Source organism: Ailuropoda melanoleuca, chromosome 8 (assembly GCF_002007445.2).
Source record: "Ailuropoda melanoleuca isolate Jingjing chromosome 8, ASM200744v2, whole genome shotgun sequence".
NCBI classification, from domain to species: Eukaryota; Metazoa; Chordata; class Mammalia; order Carnivora; family Ursidae; genus Ailuropoda; species Ailuropoda melanoleuca.
This window is the reverse complement of record NC_048225.1, coordinates 105,950,742-105,974,332: the sequence shown is the minus strand read 5'-3', so window position 1 is coordinate 105,974,332 and position 23,591 is coordinate 105,950,742. Positions and strand designations below refer to the sequence as shown.

At 35.4% G+C, this 23,591-nt stretch overlaps 1 protein-coding gene across 7 annotated transcripts in view; it reads right to left on the bottom strand.

Annotated features, from left to right (window-relative positions):
* Positions 1-23,591, bottom strand: part of KCNT2 (potassium sodium-activated channel subfamily T member 2) — a 349,882-nt gene that overhangs the window by 61,493 nt on the left and 264,798 nt on the right. For 4 of the 7 annotated variants that reach the window (XM_034667169.1, XM_034667168.1, XM_034667171.1 and 1 more), the window contains exons 20-22: positions 21,469-21,540; positions 17,717-17,851; positions 8,990-9,101 (exon numbers count right to left, since the gene is read on the bottom strand). In XM_034667169.1, the coding sequence (XP_034523060.1) occupies positions 8,990-9,101; positions 17,717-17,851; positions 21,469-21,540 (319 nt within the window). The remainder of the gene's footprint in view (positions 1-8,989; positions 9,102-17,716; positions 17,852-21,468; positions 21,541-23,591) is intronic. The other 3 variants (XM_034667170.1, XM_011234537.3, XM_034667172.1) reach the window with 1 other exon arrangement.

Sequence of the window (23,591 nt, the reverse complement as noted above, 5' to 3'; positions counted from 1 at the left end):
CTCCCCGTCTCAGTCTGGTGTCTCGCGGGTGCTGACCGCGAGTCCGCCTGCTCCCCCATGCAGGTGGCCCTCCAGCCGCCAGCCGCCAGCCGCCAGCCACCCTGCGCACGCTCCAGGAGCTCCCGGTCTCAGCCTCGATCCAGTGAGCACACCGGAGCTCCGGAGCTCCGTGAGATGCTTGGTGGTGCACGCTCCCGGCTCACGGACTCAGTCTGCCTTTTCCAGGGTGCGGGTCCGCGGTCCGTCCGCTCCCCCGTGCAGGTGGCTACCGCTTCCCGGCGCCCTGACACGGCGGCTCCCTCCCCCTTCTGTTTATCTTCCGATATCTGTGCGTGTTCACGGCTCCCCGCTTCGTACCTCGATACTCAGCGCTGGAGATGTTCTTTTGTAGAGATCCAGATGTATCTTCCTGCATCTCAGGCTGATTCCGTGGATGTTCCTGCTGGTCACAGCCTTTGTTTTAAACTTAATTTTGTCAAGGGCACCTGGGTGGCTCTGGATTAATTTCTTAAATTGCACTTTATAAGCCATTTTTATATATGGGAAAAAGAAGAACTAGAGATGACTAATACTTAGTCTTACCATCCACTCCACTGTGATATTGTGAAAAAATCATTTATCTACCTTTCTGTACAAAAGCAACATACAAGCTAGAAGTTTTACACATTGGCAGTGGCTAGTCCAGATTCGTAACTATAGAGGAATTTCATTTGGCCTGCAAACATTTACTGAGGTCTAATAAGTTCCAACATTTAACATAAAAGTCTAAATTTCTGATTCCTTTTAAATTTGGAAAATCTGATATCATACGTCATATCAACAACTGGCCAGAGTTGAAAGCATCTGCTTCCAATGAGATTCATTCTTTCTTACATATGATTCACTTTATTTATCTGTGTCACCTAATTGCATGGTCAGGCTCTTGATTTCCACTTTGGAAGATAAGATACTTAGTTGGAAATGAGTCAAGGGATCTGTTAGTTCACATCTTGTTTAAACAGTAACTTATATCAGAAATAACACAGTAAACTAAAAACACATTTACAATGTGTGTTAAATTAAAAAAAAATGGAAGAAAGCTTTGGCTACAGAATATTCCCACGGCTTCAGAAAAAATGAAGCTGGGTAATTAAGAAACACTTATCCATTAACTGTTATGTATCAGGCACTGAACCAGGTTGGTAGGATAGAGAGGTAATTAACAGAAGATTCCAGTTTTGCAGGTATTCAGTTTTACTTAAAAGAAAGAATTAAAATCAAATATCTACAAAGCCATGTGATGTGAGCTTATAGAAGTTCAAGTATTAAGGAAGCCTAAGGAGGATGCAGATGGTGTCATAGATGAAATGACATCATAATTGAGCCTTAAAAGACAGGTTTGCCAAATAGGAAGCAATCATTCATTCCATGCGTATGATCTTATTATTTTTGCTTTTTTATAGAATAAGAGATTTAAAATATTAACACTTTTATTAGCTTCAGTTTGGAGAAAAGCAACCACTCTTCTTTTTTTGTACTTTTATCAAACTATAAAATAAACTATGTGTATTTACTTTTCAAAAATAAAGGCAAGTTCTGTACTATTTAATGATGTTCAAAAGTTGTAACTCATAAAACACAACTATAATTTTAAAAATTACTAAAACAGGCTAAATCATCAACAGTTCCCGTGATGAAGGAAGGCCTGAAAAACAAAAGTGCTTGTGAACTGCTGGTATCTTGCTGAAAGGAGATAAAGAATTAGAACCAACTGAACTGTCTGCAGAAACAGTTGGCAGTCCCCATTGGGGGGAGTTTTGCAACAGAAAAGGTTAGAAAATAACCTTGACATAACAATAAAAGGAGAAAATCCACACTGTTAGACTTGGTTATCAGTGTCAATGTGATGTTTTGAGGGGTACTTGAAAAAAGAGTTTGCTTTACCTTCATTAAGAATAAAGGCACCGTTCCAGAGACTAGTTTTAAGTAAGGAAGGCTATGAGTTTAAAGGTATTATCTAAATATACCCCAGTCCTTGGAAGATAAACAAAGGGTGCATACATTTCTTGTGGAAGTTTTATGACATGAAGGGCTGTTGATGAAAATTATGTCATGATTCTGAAAAACTAACAGGAGTTCGAATGAATGACTGATTGCTGAGTCTAGACTATTTTTTGGTTTTCAGACTACTTCCAAAGGATTGTTGCATATGTTATGCTCCTAAAAAACTGATTAAAGGGGTGCCTGGGTGGCTCAGTCAGTTAAGCATCCGACTCTTGATTTCAGCTTAGGTCATGATCTCAGAGTTGTGAGATCGAGCCCTACACTGGTTCATAGAAAGCCATCTTCTCCCTGTGTCCTCACATGGTGGAGGAGTTCTCTGGGGTCTCTTATGAGAGCACTAATCCCACTCATGAGGGCTCCACCCTCATGACCTACTCACCTCCCAAAGGCCCCACTTCCTAACACCATCACGTCAGGGCTTAGGTTTCAACATATGAATTTTGGGGAAGGACACAAACATTCAGCCTATGGCAACTTTGGACATACTGTATGAAATCTTAATACTATGTACATTCTTAATAGATAAATTTACATATTAAAATAATTATCCACATAAATAACATTTTTTCACTCCTCTAGAATGGATCAGGTAATGCTTTTTCACATTTAAAAGAAACAGAAACTAATATCAATATTCTCTTCAAATTTTTTCTGGACACCCATGGGAAAAGGTAAATATTTTCTTAAAAACAGGATAAAAAAATTCCTAATGAATCAAATCCAGTGTAGGCAGATAGCACCAAACTTCCATTCAGCCATTCTAATACTTTGATTATGAATAAAAAGTAGTCCAACTTGTTTGGACAGAAAAAAAAAAGGAAGGCCATGCATTTTTTTTGTTCCTATATATCTATGCCTCCCATCAAATTATAAATTCCATGTATTTATTCCATTGGTAACCTCTAGCATTGAGCAAGGTATTTGGCTCATAACAGGTGCTCAGTAAATATTACTGGTTTGCATTTAAATTGAAAATATATAAAATTTGCCACTTGCTTACACAGTGAATATATTAAAAAATAAATCTGATAGTCTCACTTATTTCTCCCAGATGCAATCTTCAATTTTTATCATTTTGCTCTATCATTGACTACAAAGTGATATGATTTACAGACATGACTCTTTGCATTTTGACACCAATTCTTTGACACCAACTAGATGTCCCTACAATTCAATTCAGTTATGACACTACCCAGAGTTGGGTCAGACCCCACAGGTTAAGGGGCTCAGTCACACAAGACTACTCCCATTTCAGACACCAGCTGCAAGTCCCAGATGTCTCCAAGACAACTGTGTCCAGCCTGCTACAAATTTGGAGCTTCCCACAAGCCCCTCAGTTTTGATAATTGGCTAGAATGTTCACAGAACTCATGAAAATGTTATACTTAGTGATGATTATTTTATTATAAAGAATGAGAATAAATGGCTGATAAAATGGTACACAGGGGAAGGGAGCTGTCCAAGTCCTGTTTTTCAGAGTATTTATCAGTTTCATTATGGAGACACGATTAATTAACTCACTGGCCACATGATTAAACTCAATGTCTAGCCCCTCTGCTGTCCCCGGAGGTTTGAAAGGTGACGAAGATGTGTCATTGACACTTCGTCTAACAAAGTAAGTGTAGCAGGCATCAGAAACACAGTATAAGAATTAAGTGGACATGGAAAATGTGACATGAAATAAAAAATAGAGAAGGGGAGGACATCAATAGGAAAAAAAGAATTTTTCATCTCATTTCCTTATAAAGACTTACTTCATCTCCTGTTTTGATGCATTTTATTAAAAAAAGCCTTTTATTCATGCTTATAGCTCAATTTGCTTTAAGACTGCTTTCTTTAAAATTGCTTTTGAACTGTCACCATTCCCCAATAATGATCATAATTACAGTTGAGCTATCCTATGGTAATTACACAGTGATGTAAGAAGCAAAGTAATGAAAATGTGAGATGAATAGTGTGATATAAAAATATATATATTTGGTTTTTGTCCCTGGTTCCTGACATAGAGCTTCAAAAGCCCTTAGAATTTATGAGTAATAGGAGAGTTTTTTGTTGTTCATATCTTTCAACCATACCTGATCTTATGCTAAGGAGGCAACTCATGGAGGATCCCCTAGATAGCTTCAGGGTGAGAGCCAGAAAAAGTAACCACATGATTAGTATATTGAAACTTTCAACATCTTTGTCACCTTTCAAACCTCCAGGGACATCAGAGGGGCTGGATGTTGCCCTATTCTTCGTAGGCATGTGACTGGACTGCATTTCCTAGTCCCCCTTGAAGTTAGGTGTGGCCATATGATTGAGTTCTAGCCAATGGCATATGAGTGGAAGTCTATGTGTCACTCCCAGACCTGACCCATCTGTTTAATATTGGTGTGTATATACTGTCATTTGCTGCCTTTAGTTGTACATTGCAAGAAAGACAAGTAGCTCAAGCAAGAATTAGTTTCAAGTAGAGACTAAAAATAAACAGGGAACTCAGAAATTAGGAGCCTCTAATACTTAAAAACTGTGCACTTCTAAATGCCCACAAGAGAGAAAACTGAAAAGGCATTAACAACAAAGTCCAATCCAACACTATTGTCTCAATAACCTCAAGGTAGCTTCCCAAGAGATAGAGAGAAGCATGGGTTGAGAAGGCAAAGAAATAAAGAACTTAAAAATTACATTTAAGAAGGAACATTGCGGGGGGGCGCCTGGGTGGCACAGCGGTTAAGCGTCTGCCTTCGGCTCAAGGCGTGATCCCGGCATTATTGGATCGAGCCCCACATCAGGCTTCTCCGCATGAGCCTGCTTCTTCCTCTCCCACTCCCCCTGCTTGTGTTCCCTCTCTCGCTGGCTGTCTCTATCTCTGTCAAATAAATAAATAAAATCTTTAAAAAAAAAAAAAGAAGGAACATTGGGGATCATCTGGTCATAAAAATTTATGGAAGTAAGTATACCAGAATTTTATCAAGTTTTTGAAAGAAATTAGCAGACTCATCTAAGAAATCTTTAGACTTTAAAAGTTTAGGGGAAAAATGCTTTAATAAGCTTAAAAATCTTTAGATTTTTTTCAAACTTGCATAAACAATAAGCAGGATAAAAATTCACATAGGCTGCAAGAAGTATGTATTCCCAAAGTGACATGGATAAAAATAGCTCAGGAAAAAGCCTGAGGTAAGACAAGTGTCACATAAAAAAACAGACACGGGAATTCCCCAAGAGAGCAAATCTAAAAAAATAATCAAGGAATTTTCTTTTCGCAAGAACAGATGGGGGTCCTCAACAATCATTCACTGCTCACATTATTGTCACAGACCAGTGATCCTTTGTGCTCTCAGTTCTCTCCTTTTCCTAATGGAAGTTTTAATTCTTTTATATCCTCTTATATTCTTTTATATTCTTCAGTAAGTGGCTTCTTCCAGAGAAATCTTACAGATTATCACTTCCATTACCAGTGGCAACCGGTGTTCTAGAAGAATTCAAGGTCTACCAGGATACCACCCAAACGTAATCATCACACAAGTAAAGCAGCCAGGGTCAATGCAATCTAATCTCCCACACTCATTCTAACAAATTCGAGCACTTCTTAAGTTTAAATGAAAACCACTTAGGATCAAAAAAGTGTGTCCATCAGCCAAGCTGTTGTTCGTTTCTAATTCAAAACCTTGATTATGTTTCTAAAGGTGAAAGCTTTATCTATGAAGGTGAAAATGCATCTAATTATAGATAGAATAAAAGGATTTTCATAAATATGTTTGAAAGATTAAAAATCTACTTATTCCTCAGCCAATAATAACTCTGGGCTATTATTCAATATTAGAAACAAAGATCAATTTCTCTAGCCTAAAAATAGCTCCTTGTATCCAGACTAAAAATATAGAAAGATAAGTACTAAGTTAGCTGTATTTATACCAGATAAAAAGCATGGGCTGGAAATGAACAGTTACTGTATCACTGACAGCACATGTGTTAGTTTACTAGGGCTGCCATAAAAAAGCACCACAGACTGGGTAGCTTGAACAACAGAAATTTACTGTGCCAGAGTTCTGGAAGCTGGAAAACTGAAATCAAGGTGTCAGCAGTATCGGTTGCTTCTGAGGGCTGTAAGTGAACGATTTGTTCCAGGCTGCTTTCCTTGCCTTGTGGATGGCGTCTTTCCCCTGTTTCTCTTCAAGCTGTCTTCCCTTTATGTATGTCTGTTTCTGTATCCAAATTTACCCTTTCTATAAGGATGCCAGGTGTAATGGATTAAGGCCCACATCAATAGCCTTCTTTAATTCATTACCTCTATAAAAACCCTATCTTCAAATAAGATCACATTCAGAGGTGGTAGAGGCTAGGACTCCCAGCATGTCTTTTTTTGAGGGGGAGGAACACAATTTAAGTCATAACAGCACCAAAGCCTAAAAAGTTTCTATGTGACAAAATCTCCATATCAACGGATAAAATGGTAATAACTGAATTGAAAAGAATTTTCTATGGCTTTAAAACCTCCAAACCAACTGGTTTCAATTCCAATTCCCCAAGCCCCACTATTCCTTAATAATTAGGGAATATACTGAATTCCTTTACTCTTTTTGGGAAATATCTAGTATATGTAGGGGTAAATACAAATCTAAAAAATAAATGAATTTCTCTGATACCAAAAGAGAAGAAAACTCCATCCTTCCCCCTCTTTTTCTGATAGCATTTCCTTTAGAAAACTCAAGAGTGTAAATCCTTTCTCTGTCGCTTTCAGAGAGTTCCAAACCTTTTGAAAACCTGAATAATCTCTAGCCAGTTTTGTATCTCAGAGAAGTCTCTCTTGGAAGCCTTGGAACTATCTTTCTGAAATGCAAACATAAAGCATCCTGTCTCTCTGTCTCTTTGGGAGGTTAGTCTAGGTATCTGGCTGGAAGTTGTAACTGCTTGCTTGTCGCAAAGATACAAGAAGTTTTATTTTTCCTTTATGTTAAGACAATTGACATGTTTGCATGTGATTGTATTTGCCTAGCCATATAAAAGAGTGAGATGCCTCTCTATTTTTGCAATCTTTTTAGTGGATTTCTTGAGATGTATATCACAGTCTGGTTTAATGCTTATTCAAGTAAAACTTTCCTACATTTGAGAAGAGGATTTCTATATTAGTAGAAGACTTTGTTTTTAATTAATTCCCCAACAAATATCAAAATGTCATATCATTCTTCTTTTTCCCTAATGCAGTAGACACACAATAATATAAACACACACACTCAACACTATTGAAAACATCTTCCACAATTATGACCTTGAAACATCCACTCACTTAGCATAAAACTGAATACAAAGAATGGAATATTTATAAGTGAAATCCACAATAATTTATAATTATGTTTGTAGTACCCTTTATTTGAATACTGATTGTATGCCAAAACTGGGCTAAATGTTTTGGATAGATCATCTGGTGTAATCTTTGCAATGACCCTGTTATTTAGCTATTACCACTATTTCTAGAGAACAATCCCAAAGCTATCAATGTATAAATAATTTAGCCCAGTTCCATTCCTAGAAAGTGGTAGAGAAATGGACCAATGTGACTCCAGAGCTGTACTCTTCATCAGTAGGTAATCCTAGTGTGTCAAGAGGGAGACCATCATCATTCCAGCTGGATTCCGGATAACCGGCTTTGCTTGTGGGTGCTGAGCCAATTTAGCCGTGCTTGCCAACCTTTCCATGTTGTTAAAGCAGTGTGGCATAATGGTAGTTTTCTGTCCTGAACATTCATGTCTTTAAGATTCCCTTCCTGCACTGACTTGATAGCTATATAATCTTGGAAAAGTTATTTTACCTGTCTTACACTCAGTTTCCTCTTCTGAAGGGAGTGCCTAACAGCAACTTGAGTATGACTGCAAAGGAACAATGGAAAGCCTCTACTAACATAACATATGTGACCAGCTCTGAGGATGGAAATCAACAAATCAGAGTGCAGTAATGGCCTTACTCAGCAGTATGTGTCCTAGGAATTAGGACAGTGTTTGGTGTAACAGGTAATCAAAACCAAATGAAAAAATGAACTAACCAAACAACAGCAACAACAAACATAAGGCATCATTATCTGTACCTCTTATATTGTCACAAACAATGAAGAGGGCATAGATTTAGCACATTTTCACATGAATAAAATTGAATCATATTGTTTTGTCCTATATCAAATTCTTCCAGTATACTAGTATCAGGTAAATGCTGGATGCAAAATCCATTGATAGCCACATTCAGGCTAAACATTAAGAATGGAAACCACACCTCTCTATCCACATAACATGACTTCACAATCTTACTTTGTCCATTCACAGTACTCTGATCCCTTCCCAAAACTAATGAAACCCCCATTCCAGAACCTCATTAAATAAGGCTCTCATTAAATAAGACCCTCATTAAATAAGATTTCCTATACTGAAGAAACTTTAACCTTGCTTCCCCAGTTCTGAAGCATTGCCAAAGCTCTCCTGAGGCGAGGGTCTCCCTTACCTAAGCAAGCAAATAAACTCAGCTTTGTCTCAGATTGTGTTGGTGACATTTGGGAAGCTAACTTTCAACAAAGCCTACAACTTTTCTAAGGCCTGAAGGATTATTTTATACTGCAAAGCCCTCTATAAACAGAGATTTCTTGATATAGCACTCATGATATTAACAATATAACTGACATTATAAGTGAGTATATGCATTCTTGCTGCATTTAACTCATCCTGGATCATGCTTTCAATTTATAATAAATGAGGAGAGAACAAGATATCTTCATTATGCTCACTTGTGATACAAATGGTTCAAATACATCAATTCACATTAAAAAAATTGTAAATTAAGATTTTAGCTCCAAAATAAGGATTCAAACAGCATTTTTATTTTTACTACCTCATTGCATTTCTTTCTATATATAGGAATTTCAGAGTTACTCTTTCAGGAAAAAATAGGTATAAGCAACTTCCTTAATATGAAGTCTTACCTTTTCCAGTTTTGAAAGAGCAAGAGAGTAACAGTCTTTGGCTCTGAATTGCATGAATCTCATGTTGGCTGGGTGAGTAAGTTCTGTGATAATACTGAGACTGGAAAACAACCTACATTAAAAACACACACACACACACACAAAAGAACATTTGCATTACACTAACAATCTAATACGGTATTTTTTATAACGCCATATTTATGAGTGAGTGATTCCTAGCCTCAGGCATAAAACGACATGCAATTACAGCAGCAGGCATTGTTACATGAGCTGTCTATACGATGTGAGAAAAATGGAGCACTATTTTCCGAAGAATATTTTAGCAAACATTTTAGCGCTACAAGAAAAATAAATTTAGTAATTTGGCTTTTATTAGACATTTCTCTCTACAATTATGAAATGGCATAGAAGAGAAACTCATGAAGCTGATTTAAGAAGTTGTTGAATGTTGAAATTGAAATTTATAAGATGAATATGCTGATTGACAAAGATTTCATGGGATGAGCTTCTTGTTCGTATTATGAGTTCTTTGATCTTCTAAGATTCCCTATTCTCATAGTATGCAATTTTAAATGTCAAATCTTGCTATAGTGAATTTCTGAGAAAATATTTTAACTGAAATAACATTTAATTACAATGAATTGAGGCCAAGGCTCAATTGTTAGTGTTATTTTAAGAGAATCCTGAGTTTTCACATGTCCCATAGCTTTGCATTAGCTTTCTTCCTATTCACTTCCTTCCCCCAACACACACACGCGCACACATACACACATGTGCACACACACACACACACAATAGTAGTTGTCAGATCATTGCTTCGTTATTGTTATTTTTATTTACTGAGGGCAGTACTTAATCTCTAGGTTAACAAGTAATTATCAAGTGTGTTTGTTATTGGACAGGTCTGGTCTCCAGGACATAAAAAGAAGTATAAAGTGAATTTTTTGCCTTTAAATTAGACCTACTACCTGGAGGAAACTATAACAATTTTTAAATTATAAGGCTGTACATATTTTTCTAGGGGTGATAAATATGGATGACTGAGTCTTTACAGATTATGTAGCATTAAAACACCAGTGAAAGGAGAGCTTCTGAGAAGCATCTAGGACAGTGCTGAGATATAAGGCCAGAAAGTAATTTGTGAAGAAAACATACTGCAAACCAATGAAAATTTATTTCATCTTTTGGGAAATTTTCATTTTCTCTGAGAAATATAGCTTTTATCTTTCATAGATATTATTATTCTAACTTTGGATACATTTATGATTATTTGGATGATACAATCCTTTGCTAACACATTACATCAAATGTATATAGCTATATATATTTAAAGTCTGAGTGAGTGGTAATATGACTGAGTGACTGGTCATTGTACTTAAGTGACTTGTAGAGTGAAAATTAGATAGAACCAAAACATGTATATGATGTACCACTTCTGTTCTACATAAATGAACCTACACCTTTGTTATTTTAAACTACAAAAGTGAATACATTATCTAAGTCTGCCACCTAGTGAAAATCTACAACTAAGTAAGACTTAAATAATGAAATGTTTTATTGCATTGCCTTTTATATCTACAAAGTACTACTCATGTTCAATTATAATACATTTATAAATTTGGTTCTGGAATAGATTTAATTATGTATCTTTAAAATACTAATCTACAAATCTATTTCTGGGGCTTAATGTGGCCTAAAACACATTCTGAATATAAGACATTTTAGAAATAAAATGACATAAAAAATCTATCTTCCCTAGGTCTGAGGATCATAATAAAACAATATTACGATTGAAAAATAATGTTTTTTTTCTATTTAAAACTTTTCTACAATTAATTTATGTTCTGATTGAGTGATGTAAGTATCATTGTGGAAATGTGCAAAATCTCTATGGAATATTCTCTGCCTGAACTAATTTATTCAAAACGTATTTTTGAAAGACAGGCCCAGTTATGCAAACCATACAAAGATGAAAAACACACCATATACCCTATTTCCCAGACCACTGGGAGAACTCTGAGACTAGCTGCAATTATATAGTCAAGCAAAACAAACATAAGGACATACAAATCTGGAAAATGTTTCCCATATTAAAAAAAAAAAAAAACACCAAAACTAAGCCAATATGCTGCACTATAAATTTTGATCTGTTGTGGTGGCTGGGAATGATGTTTCTGAGTAACAGGGAGTATACCTTAATCTCCAGGTACACACATACACTTAGATACATGAAACATTAGTTTTAGACTACAGTTGACTATCAACACTAAAATAAATATATGTTTTTTTACAAATACTTTTTAAACACTTTAGGTCTGAGTCCGAGTTAGTAATAAATGAGACTATAATAAATATCAGATATCTCCTGCATTTAAATGTATCCATGTAAACTGATCAAAATAATAAAAAATATTTTTGTACTATATAAAGGAATCATTTTCATATTTATATATATTCATTATCAATATTTTCAATTATGTCATTTTCCATGTGTACAGGTGTGTTATTTCCTCAATGAGACTATGACTACTTGTAGCAAGCTGAAGACAATATTCCCTTTTTTATTTTTTTAGCTTGCCATTTATGCTCTTAGTGTCCTGGGGATGAAAGTCTTCTAACTGAGCAGCTCTCCCTGCTCTTACTTCCCCCCAGCCACCCCCCCCACAAACCACTTTTCACACTGTAGCTAAAAGAATATTTTAAAACTGTTTCAGTGATTTCCTTCCTGTTATTCCTGTAATGAGGATCACTTGTAACAAAGCTCTGCAAAGCCAGCCCCTCAGAGCCTTTGACTATGCTGCCCCCATGTGGAATGCTCTCCTCCTCTCTTTGCCGCTGAGTCTATCTTGCAGGTAAAAGATCTTCAATTTCTCAGGGAGGTGTTCCTTGATTCACTGGACTAGACCATATATTCTTGTTGTCTGGATCTATATAACATTCTCCTTTTTTTCAGTAGTTGCCACACTTACCATTCTCCAGTTAAATTTTTTAAATGACTTGTTTAATACGTTCCCAGCTAGACCATCAGCAACCCAAGGCCAGGAAGCCTTAATCACTCCTGATCCCCGTGTCTGCCTTTGGCACCACGGCAGCCATAGACAGCATCCTTTATACTCCCCAAACTTACTAGATGCTCAATAATACCACGTGAATAAATCACAACCGCAGGTGTTTGTAGAGGTCCTCCTGACCTATACGGGGTTAATGCAGACATTTCTCTGTTCCAAACAGATCACAGATCCATGACTTGACTGAATGTTTCCACTGACAGAGCACTAGTTTTCTTAGCAGTTTGATCAGCTAATTTTTAGGGGGGAAAAAGCAAAAACAAAAATATCTTCATATTAAAAAAGAATCTGAACTAAGTCACTCCTAGGCTTTTGCAATGCAGATAAATCAATGCTAAATCAATTAAATAAAGAGACCATTAGACTGAGAAGGTCCTAATACTTTAGCAGGCTACTTAAGCAAACCAACACCTCAGAGAGTAAATGCCTGAGGCTAAGAAATCAAAACCAAAGGACAACCAATCATAGTCTGCTAGGCTTTCTCAAATAAGACAACCGCTTAAACTGTAGCCAAATAATTCCCTTGCTTTGATTCCGCCTCTTCTCTGTAAGTCCCTCACTCTTGTCCTTGAAGTGTTTCTAACCACTTCCTATCTGGCTCTGCCAAATTTGAACTGATTTTTGCTCAGATAAACTCTTACAATGTTTTATATGCCTTAGCCTTTCTTTTCACATTAACAAGTATTTAGTTTGTACCCATTCTGTACTAAACTAATGTTTAACTATCCTGTGTGCTCTCTAGAAAAACCTCTGCTTCTCAACTTCTAGATGATTTCTCATCTTTCCTTCTGACAGACTCAGGCAGTTGGCTTGAATCAGCCATTTTTTTCCTCTAGAGGATAGGATGAGCCAGTAAGTTGCCTTCAATGTTGCTGTTTTCCCCCCAGTTAAATGAGAATAATGATAGATGCCATTGACATGCCAAACATTCCCAAGTGAAGCATTTTGATAGTCAGTCTGACGTAGCCATTTTGTGAAGCCATTGTTTTTAATTCAAGGCACATTTTGGCATGCTTGTTTAAATTTAGTTTAGATATTAACACTTGTTCTTAAAAATGTAAAAACAGGCAATATTTTCAAATATACCAAGTGCTTCTTAGGTAAAACTTTAGCAAGAGAAACTTAAATTTTGAAGTACGGACGTGCTTTTCTTTCAATTTGGAAAATTGCACAAACTTCAGGAGTGCTCATCAAATATTTGAGTGTTGAAACTTTGTATGCCAAGCTTTAGACTCATTTCTGGAAAATGAAATACTTCCTGAGTAGGTTCTCTGGAAGAAACATTCAGGGGCCAAGCCAGCAAACCCATAATTGCCACATTGAATAAAAAAACACTGAACTGTGTAGTCCAGTTTTCAATTACAAAACTACATTTAAGTTGGAAATGCAATTCTGGATGAAAAGGAATTCCCCCCATGCCCCCAACTCTCCTCTAATTCTTTCTAAACCCCACCCCACCCCCAAGTATACTGCTATTGAATTAATGAGATTCTCCTATTTTTGCCTTTGGTCTTTGGGGACTGAGTAACTCTGAAAGGTCCTTGGACAATCTGGAAAGAATAGAGGCCTGCCAAGCGAAGCTATATGTCCTAGTAAGGCAGGGGTTCAAGTGATCAATATGAGCCTCTGAATAAGAACAAATTTAACCTTATTCCAGACTGGCAAAACAGGTAATACCAGTTACATCAATAACTTGTGAATCAGAGCACTGTTACTTTCATTTCAGACTTGAATTCCATCTCATTCTTGTCTCCTGGGCTCTAATACGAGCACAGATTGAAGATTTTTCTAACATATTCCTTAAGTCATTTTAAAAGCTGAAAATGTAAAAGTCAAAATGCCCCCACATCAAAATGGAATGTCAAAATAATCAAGTTAAAATGGCATGGGCCCAAATAGCTTCACAGTCATTTACAAACGCTAAAATAAAATGTAGCGTCGCCCCATACAGAGCAAGAGCATAAGGTAATCTTAATTTGCTTAATACATACAGAGGCCGAGCAGCTTAGAATTTGGTTCTCATTCAAGGAAATTAATGATGTTCATGAAGATATAAGGACTGGCTCAGATATTTTAGAGATACTATTATTTAAATAAATTTCTAGGCCCAAGACAGGGTTTCTCCTGCTGGGTTGCCATATCAGCAAACTAAAATTTAGATAACTGTTGTGTGTCTGTGATAAAATTAATTTGCATATCAGGACCCACAAAATGGAGACTGCCTCAGTGGCCCAGCCCACGTCACAAATCTAAACTTAAGTCACACGTACTTACAATAAATATCTATTAAGGTAATCTAATATACACCAATCTCAATCCTCCAAATCAGCTTTAGCTAACTCAGCTTATCCTAGAAAACAGAACCTACTAGCCTGACCAGGAAATGTCGGACGTCCTAGCCAGTCACGCCCTGTTTCCATGATGCCTCTTCTAACATTCTATGACTCTTGCTCTTGCCAAAAAATCTCTCCAGAAAAGTGTTCCACTGCTTGTGAGGCACTGTACTTCTCCAATCCACAGGCTGTTTCCCTTGAATAAAGGCTATCAAACTCGTTACTCAGTTGTTTTAGTTTTGTCATTTGATACCCATAAATGCTCCACTTGACCAGAAACACGGTATACCCAGTCAGCCAATCCCAAAATGCCAAGCAAACCTGGGCTCTACACTTATTTCTTTGTTCCTTGTTCCTTATTCATTTTCTGTTTTTCTCTTTCTTCTTCCTTGTTCTTTATCCTGTAAGAGCTTCCTGCCTCCCACCCTCTCTGGACCCTTAGGAATGGAGACTGCCCACTTCATGAAGTGTTAAAGAAAGTCTATTTGAATCACCTAAGTTGTCTTTAATCATTTTTAACACTATGCCTCTTGTAAACTCCCTTAGACAAGGAGTTTCCCAAGGAGATGTTCCCTTAGACATGGAGCCTTATGCTTTAATCCTAAATAACCTGGTATCCAGCTGCTGTAACTAGATTTCTGGTTGTCTATTGCTCACTTATGAGGATAACTGGATTCTCCCTCTGGAATTTGTCATCTCTCTCTAAGGAATTTCATGCAAGGTAGTGGGCAGAGAACCTCAAAGAAAACTGGGAGTGGAGGAAGAGAGAATGAGAAAGAGAGTTGAGATCGGTATTAATCACAGCAGATGATCAGTAATCATCTGTTTAGGGTTTTAGCGCAGGAGTGATTATAATGACTGATCTTGGAACTTAATCTGGTAAGGAGGGAAGGAAAGTTCTCAGGTGACTAAGGACAGTGAAAAGGTATTTGAACCAGTGGATAGTAGATTTCATTGGAGACACAGGACTGTTAAGAATTGAGGGGTCTTAGAAGAAATGAAGTAGAAAATAAGCAGTAGTACTCACAGACCTGAATGAAATTAAGAAGATGGAGGGAAATATTATTGGTACTTCAAGGGAAAGGCTATGTATGACCAGGAGAACAGGTGGCTAAGGTAAGATAGTGAAAGGATCATCTACACAGAATTGTTGAAATCATCAAAAATGATGGTAAAAACAGGGTTGTCAAGAGTCACAGTGAAATCAGGAACCAAAATCTTCAAGGAATGTGGAAAAGTGACCTCAAAAGTGGTAAATGACTGCACCTATAAAACGAAACTACCAAATCTGCATGACTTTTGTCATTTGTCTATATAAATAACATTCCGTACATTGGGGATCTATCAGTGTCTTACTTTTGTATTTTATTATGTAAGACTAGCCTAGTTTAGCATGCATTGACCGCCAGCTTAAGGACTACTCCATTAAAAAGTTTCCTAGAATTTTTTTTTTCCTGAAAAATATTGTTACGTACTTAGTGAAATAATGATAATACCACCACACGTGTCTGCTCTTAGTTATTCTGGTCAGTTTTAAAAGATTAGAGCCTTTGTCCCTTTGAGTAAGGTGGGGATTTATTATTTATTTATTATCTTGAAATCAGAATAACTAAATCATAGACTATATAATAAAAGCCAAGTCAAATCAATAGAAACTTTACCATAATAAAAAAATAAACCATAATAGAAATAAATTCATGATAAGTTGAAAATTAAAATGGTATGTTTACTCAAACAGACCCGAGATCCTCTACTGTTAAAAATGTAACTAGCTTTTCTCATGCATGGGACCAAAAAGTATGATTTCACTTTGTTCACTGGCTGTAAATCTCATCCCACTGAGTTAATTTTCCAGTTGTAATTTTTTTCATTCTCTAGAGAAAAAAATTACTTACGTGTCTGTCATATTTTAAACATGTGCTATGCGACCCTGAAATGTACTATTTCATTTAGCTCAATAACTAGTTAGCTATACTCTAAATGAACTGCCACATTACCAGTAACTTTAGAGGGTACATTTTGCTCCTTCTGGAACAAGGGGTTCTTATGGAAGTTAGAGTAAATCTTCCAGATGTGTTCTTCACCTATTTAATTTCTGGTCCTTACTTTAACCCTGCAAGAAGGGTTAATTATTTTCCACGTGCATTTTATAGATGAGGGAAACTGAATTTCTATGAAGTTAAGAAATATACTTGTCACACAGGGTCTGCTAGAACCTAGGGAATAGAGGTGCCAGATGAGGTTTGTTGCTTCCCTGTTCCAAAGTCTGTGGCTTTTCTACTCTGTTACAGGAAAGTGATCATGACAGTGCTAATAATTACAGTCACTAACATTCATTGAATAACTGAAAACTACCAGCCATGTGCTACATGTGCTACAGCATCATATATTTTTAAATCCCAAACAACCTTGTGATTAAGACACTGAGGTTTAGAGAAGAAAAGTCATTTGCCTAAGAGCATATAATAAATAGTCAACTTAAGTGGGACTCACATTTAGGCTCTCTCTTCTGAATTCTGAACTCAAACAATAAACTGATAATTACCCTCAATATATGCTTTGTTGTAATATGAAGGTATAAAGGTGGAGCAAGGGGAGATGATGATGGGGTTCAGATTGTTTTATTTACTTCCATAATTTGGTAGTTCAGGTATTTCCTTTAGACTTCTGTAGAACTCACAAAACTAAAATAATGATCTTTTAGATATTTACATTTTAAAATGATTTCAGAAAGAACCATTTCAAGTGACAGAGATATCTTCGTTTATAGGTAATTTTGACTTTGCTTATAGCACGGGACTTTTCTCTGGTTTTCATTCTTACCCAAAGATAAGCATAATGGAAATTCCTATCTGGGTAAGTTTAATTGATGAAAGACAGGAAAATAGTGAGGATAAGGTTATGACTTGGCTCTTAACATGGGTAAATTGCCTGTTCACATCCTTAAAATATTTCATTTTTAGTAATCCAGATTGTCAATGCATACTTTTGGCCACTGCCAGGCATAAAAGCAAAATTAGACCAAGCATGGTCTGTCATAAGTCTTGACTGCAAGTGCACAGGATTTAGAATTTGTTCTTGTTAAATGATACCAGAAAACAGATTTGTTATTCCATTTATTTTTAAAAGAATGACCCTGAGTTAAAAATTAGACATATGGTGCCATACATCGGAGGCTAAAAAAGTACTTGTTTTAGGACCAAATGAATGAACATAACTTCAGTGAAAGTATCTTACATTCATTCCTTTTATACAAGTCAGAGTCAAATATTTCAACAATATTTAACAGTAAGTAAGCCACAGGACCGCGTTACTGAGACATTTACCTGAAAAGGGTCTGCACATTTACAATCGTTTTGGCGTCTGCCATGTAGTCTTCCTCCGCACTCATGGTACTCTCTTTGTCCACAACCACCATGTTGGCAGCAAAAGTCACTCCACACCTGAGTAAATCATCTAGGCTTTGATAAAAATCAACAGAGAAGAATGGACTTTCAATAAATCACCATACTAGGATCTGGGCTTGCTTACCCACTCTGCACCTGTATAGGCTGCCCTTAGAGATGGCTTTCATAGTTTGCCCTGGTAGATAGATGTTGATGTGAATTAAAATATAGTATTATCTGCTGATATGAAATAATTAGTATCTTTGAGCTGTTTATGTTTCATTAGATCTCAACTATTTCAAAGCATTATGCATTAAAAATTTTTATTTAATAATATTTATTAATTAGGTAACTAAAACATTAAAAACACCCATTTTGCAATCAAATAGAGATAAAACATGTTAGAACTGTTTTTATGGTTAGCACACTATTTCAAAGACATGACATATATATATTTTTAATCCCTATGGTACTTTTGGTAAGAGTAGAAATGAATACTTATGTTAATGTAGATGGTCTAACCCAACAAAGAAATATTAAACTGTGAAGTGTCTATTTTTAAATGTGTATTATTTCTTTGTGTAAAGCTATGTGTTAAAGATTGGTCCTACACAGCCATGAGCATGGAATTAAATATCAGTTGTATTCAAATTTATCATTCAGCCAGATTAAAGTTTTTGAGCCAGTGATTTAACAACCTGATTTGATTGCATGAAATAACTGCTAAGCCAGGATAGAAGTTCCCATGAATTGAAAGTCAATCTTCTCCCCATCACTGATAAAAACTAGCATTCTCCCACTGAATTAAAAGAAAATGTTGCCATTGAAGCTGAAACAAAGAAACCACTAACTCCCTGCCTCTGCTTCATACAAACTAGAAAAATACATCTGAATCAGATAAAGGAGACTAAACTTGAAGGAGTGTAAGAACGTTTTAGGTGCAAAGTTGATTGAAGACAGAAAACTTGGGCGAATTGATGCTCACATCTGATTTAAAATAGGAAGTGGAGAACTTAAAGAACAGTAGATCCTTTTAGATTGTTAAACTGCAGGTCAGTTCCCTGAGGATTTTTCTCCAAGTGTGTGATTGGTTGAACTAGCCACATCAAGTGAAGGAGTATTAACAAAGCTCTGAGTCCAAGATCCCCCAGAGTAGTCCAGAAAAAAAATATTTTTCTTGAATCAGAAACAACTTCTGTGGCAGAAATTTTATGGCTAAAACTGTGGAAATAGAATTTATTCCAAATAAATTTCCTACAGTGAGAGGGGCCAGGGTCCTAATTTCCGATCAATACGATGCTCAAGTTTAATCCCTAGAAATACTTTATTTGGATGTTTCTTTTAACTTGGAAATTCATAATAGGTCTTATATCTATTAAAATACATTTTTTTTAAAAAAGAAAGAAGTAGGTGAAAATTAATGTGATATGGGCCAAAAAATGATGCTCAAGTCATATACTTTCAATCCACCTTGCTATAATTTTAAGTCACTTTCTATTTTAGCTCTTATGATCTTCCCCCCAATAAAAAACAATCTCTCCATTATAATTATCTATATAAGAAAAGGGAAAGAAAAGGTGGTAGAAGGTAAGATTGATTGTTAAAAGATACATAGATACAAGTTATGATGGTAAAGAATGAATATTTCATCAGTAATAAATCAATGAAGTTGAAACTTAAAAAATTTTATTACATGTACCTGTGCTAAATAGCTAATAGCTACGTAAACCTATATGTATCAGTTAATTCCATACTTAAAATATTGGCTGTTGTAGTTTACATATAACCTTGGCAAGTGATTTTAGTAATAATGATTAAATATGAGTTTAGGAGCGCCTGGGTGGCACAGCGTTTAAGCATCTGCCCTTCGGCTCAGGGAGTGATCCCGGCGTTATGGGATTGAGCCCCACATCAGGCTCCTCTGCTATGAGCCTGCTTCTTCCTCTCCCACTCCCCCTGCTTGTGTTCCCTCTCTTGATGGCTGTCTCTATTCTGTCGAATAAATTAAATAAATAAAAATAAATAAATAAATAAATAAATAAATAAATAAATAAATAAATAAAGAGTTTAAATCTCTATAAAGTACATGCAACTGGAATGACATTTCAGAACCATGTAGAAACATTTTGTTCTTCAATTTTTAACTTTAAATTATTTATTTTTATATCCATTTAACATTACATTTTACTCTTTTCCCTTTTTTATCCAGCTACCAATTTATTCTTATAACGCCACATCTGTCATGATTTCTCCACACTATCCTATTTGCGAAGCCACTGCCTATTTTTTTATTCAATAGCAGGTTGCTTTACACAGTTTGGCCACCAGATGGCTGCCTAAGAAAAAAGTAAATATTCACGAAAAAAGAATCTAAATGGCAACAACTTCCTTTTTATTGTTTTATTGTTTTCTAACCCTTCTTTTTCAAAGAGAACTATAATGTGAATGTATGAATATATGGAACTGTTTGTAAGTGTTTTAATTCATTCGAAGGTGTTTTTGCCTTTTTAGCGAAAGTTTCAAACACTAGCGAAAGAGAAGAACACAGTGACCCTCCAAATTCCAATCACTCAACCCAGCTTCAGTAATGATCAACTTGCAGGCAAGCACGTGTCATCTCTAATCATAGGAAGCTGATCCTCTCCGTTCTTCTTTTCCTCACCATAAACACTTTACAGAGAAGGAATTCATTTCATAGTTTACATCAGCAAAGACAGAAGGGAGATGTATTTATTTTTTAACTATTCTGTTTTTCTAATGAATTTCAATAGAACACTATCATTTCAAAGTAACATTACACTAGCGATAAAATACAGGTTAATTCCACATTCATGAATTTAAATAGTAATTTTAGTACATCTAACTACATCTTAGTTGATTAGTATTAAGATAACTGATAATGCAAATTATATTAATGTAGAATAAAGGTTAAATAAATGTTACTCAGTTTTCTCTTTAATGTATCCACAGCCAATAAACACTTTCAAAATTATAAAACTTTTTTTCAATCTACAGGACAAACGTAAGCATGAGAGTTCTTAATTAGTAACTTCAGCATTTTGTTTTGAAGGCTTTGGCTGACATTTTTTTTTAATGGAAAACTAGCACATTTTATAAGCATTTTAGTTTTATATTTCTTATAATATGTTCATCCATATAAAAGAATTTGTATTTTAATACTAACACATTGCACACATTTGACTTTTTAATTAACAAATTTTTAGAAATTATAGACTGGTATATGTTACTAGAATAAAGTAAGCTCTTAAGGGAATGCTCCAGTTTATAAATCTGGCTTAAAAGGAGCATCTCTAAATTATTTGAAGATTTCCAAAAGTTACGACGATGATATCAATGCATCACAACATCGAACCTTTAGATTTTCTCTACCCCTAGGTCCATAATAATAACGTTATTGCTAGAGACAACACAAAACTGAAATAGTTTTAGAAACTAAACAAAAGTGACAAAATTCACATGCAGCAAGATTTGTTTTAATTCAACAACAGATTATTGCTTAGGAAGTTTGAATACAAGATGTATAACACGAGAACATAAGCTCTGCATGCAAAATACACCATATTTGCAATACTGAAATGGCAAATTACACTCATCATGCAACACAGAGGCACAGCACATGACAAACCACAGGACACCGCACTAGTTAGTGTGCCAAAGATTTTGTCACCTACTTGTCAATAGAGCCCACCATGTAGTAAACCATTGGAAACCAACAGATTGCATCCAGAAAATGCATATCTGGCCTAAGTAGCAGATGGGTTACAAAATGAAACACAATGTCACAACAGTGGCAGCGCTTCTAGGGAAAGGAAGTAAGTTGACTTAGTTTGCATTTCCAAAACTAAACACTGTTGACAAGATTAATTTTAAGTGCCTTTTTTTCTTAACATAAATTAGGAAATATCATTTGTACTTGTTAAGAATATACAATGTACTCAGAATTATAAAAACTTGTATTTCTGCTTTCTAAATCAGAAACATTATGGCATTATTCTACAAAAATACTGAATTGATATTCTTAATTACAATTAGTCTTATCAATGAGTTTAAAAATTATTCATGCAGAGGAAGAATTGTAAAGTGAGAAATTAATCATTTTTTCTTAGATGGCCCAAAGCATAGAGAACTAAATTAGTATGCTTATTAAGAACACCTTTCTCTAAGGAATATACACAATTAAACATGACCCTAATATATCAGTATAACAATCAATAAATATATGCATCCATGTAATACATGTATTAAAGAAAATTAAAATGAAAATAATTCACCTTTTAAATAATTGACTTACTCCATATATATTGTTGCACAAATACTTACTGAAATCTTTACTTATATGCATATTTGAGGAAAGCATCATAAACCTGGATGCTTCCTTAAAAATCACCTAATCTATTGTACTCATTTTATAATGTGATAAATTCATTCATGCTTCTATTCACTCAGCATATATGTATCCAAAACATTTCATATAATAGACATTTCAGTATACTAAGGTATATGTAAAAAAGAATATCGAGTTACCTTGTACTATAAGAAATAACAGTTTTTGATATACAGGGATAAGAGCACACAATCACAGTATGTGTTTTAATCAGAAAAAATAAACGGTAGGTTGCACTCAGAAGGCAGAATTAGAGGTCATTTCACAAAGGTTATGTTTAATCTGGATGTCTGCCAGTAAAAGACAAGGGGAGGGAAATTCTAGGAAAAGGGAAGTGTAGCATCTAAATATCCCAGCTAGATGAAGTCTATTCCTCCCTGACTTACTTTCTTCCTGTTGATCATCCTCTTATCCCTTTACACTCTAAAGAAAAAGACTGCACAATACAGTGAAGTGAAAAAAGATGATCTTCCAAAGAATACCACTATTGTAATGTTGCTTAATTCCTCCCATCATTAAATTTCTTCATAGTCATTTTTAAAGGCCCCATATTATTACATATTATAAATGTACCACAATTAATTTTAAAAATCCTCATTATTCAATTTGTAAGTTTTTTTTGCTACTGAAGTTATAAGTTATTTCCAATATCTTGGTATTATAAATAATACAGGTATGAACACCTTTGAATGACATTCTTCTAGTATTAGTTTTTTAATCATGTACTCCAAAATATTCAGAGAAGGGCTATTAGCGATTCACAAAATATAGATATCTTTAAAACTCATGATGTATATTCTTTTCAACAAATAGTAGCAGTCCCAGTAGTGATATTTTTATAGTGTCTTCTAGTTCTCTGTCTGAGCACTGCTCTGCTTCTTAAAAATAGAAGTGTCCTTCTCACTGCTGATTCAAGACCCTCACATCTCTCTTGCCCTACCTCGTGATTATAGAAGCACAGACGAGGATGCCAAGTGCCGCAAGCCTGGGGCAGTACTGAGATTTTGTGATGATCTGAGAAATCATTTTGCCTGTGTCTTTTTTTGGTTGTTATTTTGTTTCATCTCTCTTTCCTCCCATAGAGTTTTAGTCATATAAAGTAAGTAGCTCAGTAACTTAGGTGGCAGACATGGATCCATAATCCTTCGTTATTAATTGCAGAGATATATATATCTTGGCTGGAATAACTACACTTTTAATCTGGCTCATTCTTTTAAATTCAGATTATTTCAGTTTCTTTATGCTATCTTCTCTATTCTAAAGCCTAGTAAAGCAAAAGTAAATAAGCTATTGAACAATTCAACATAATAAAGATACTGAAAATCTGTGTCATGAATTGTACTGGGGTCATTGAGGACAAAATTAAGTCCTTACTTTATGACAACCCTTCTGTTAGAGTTAAAACTGAAA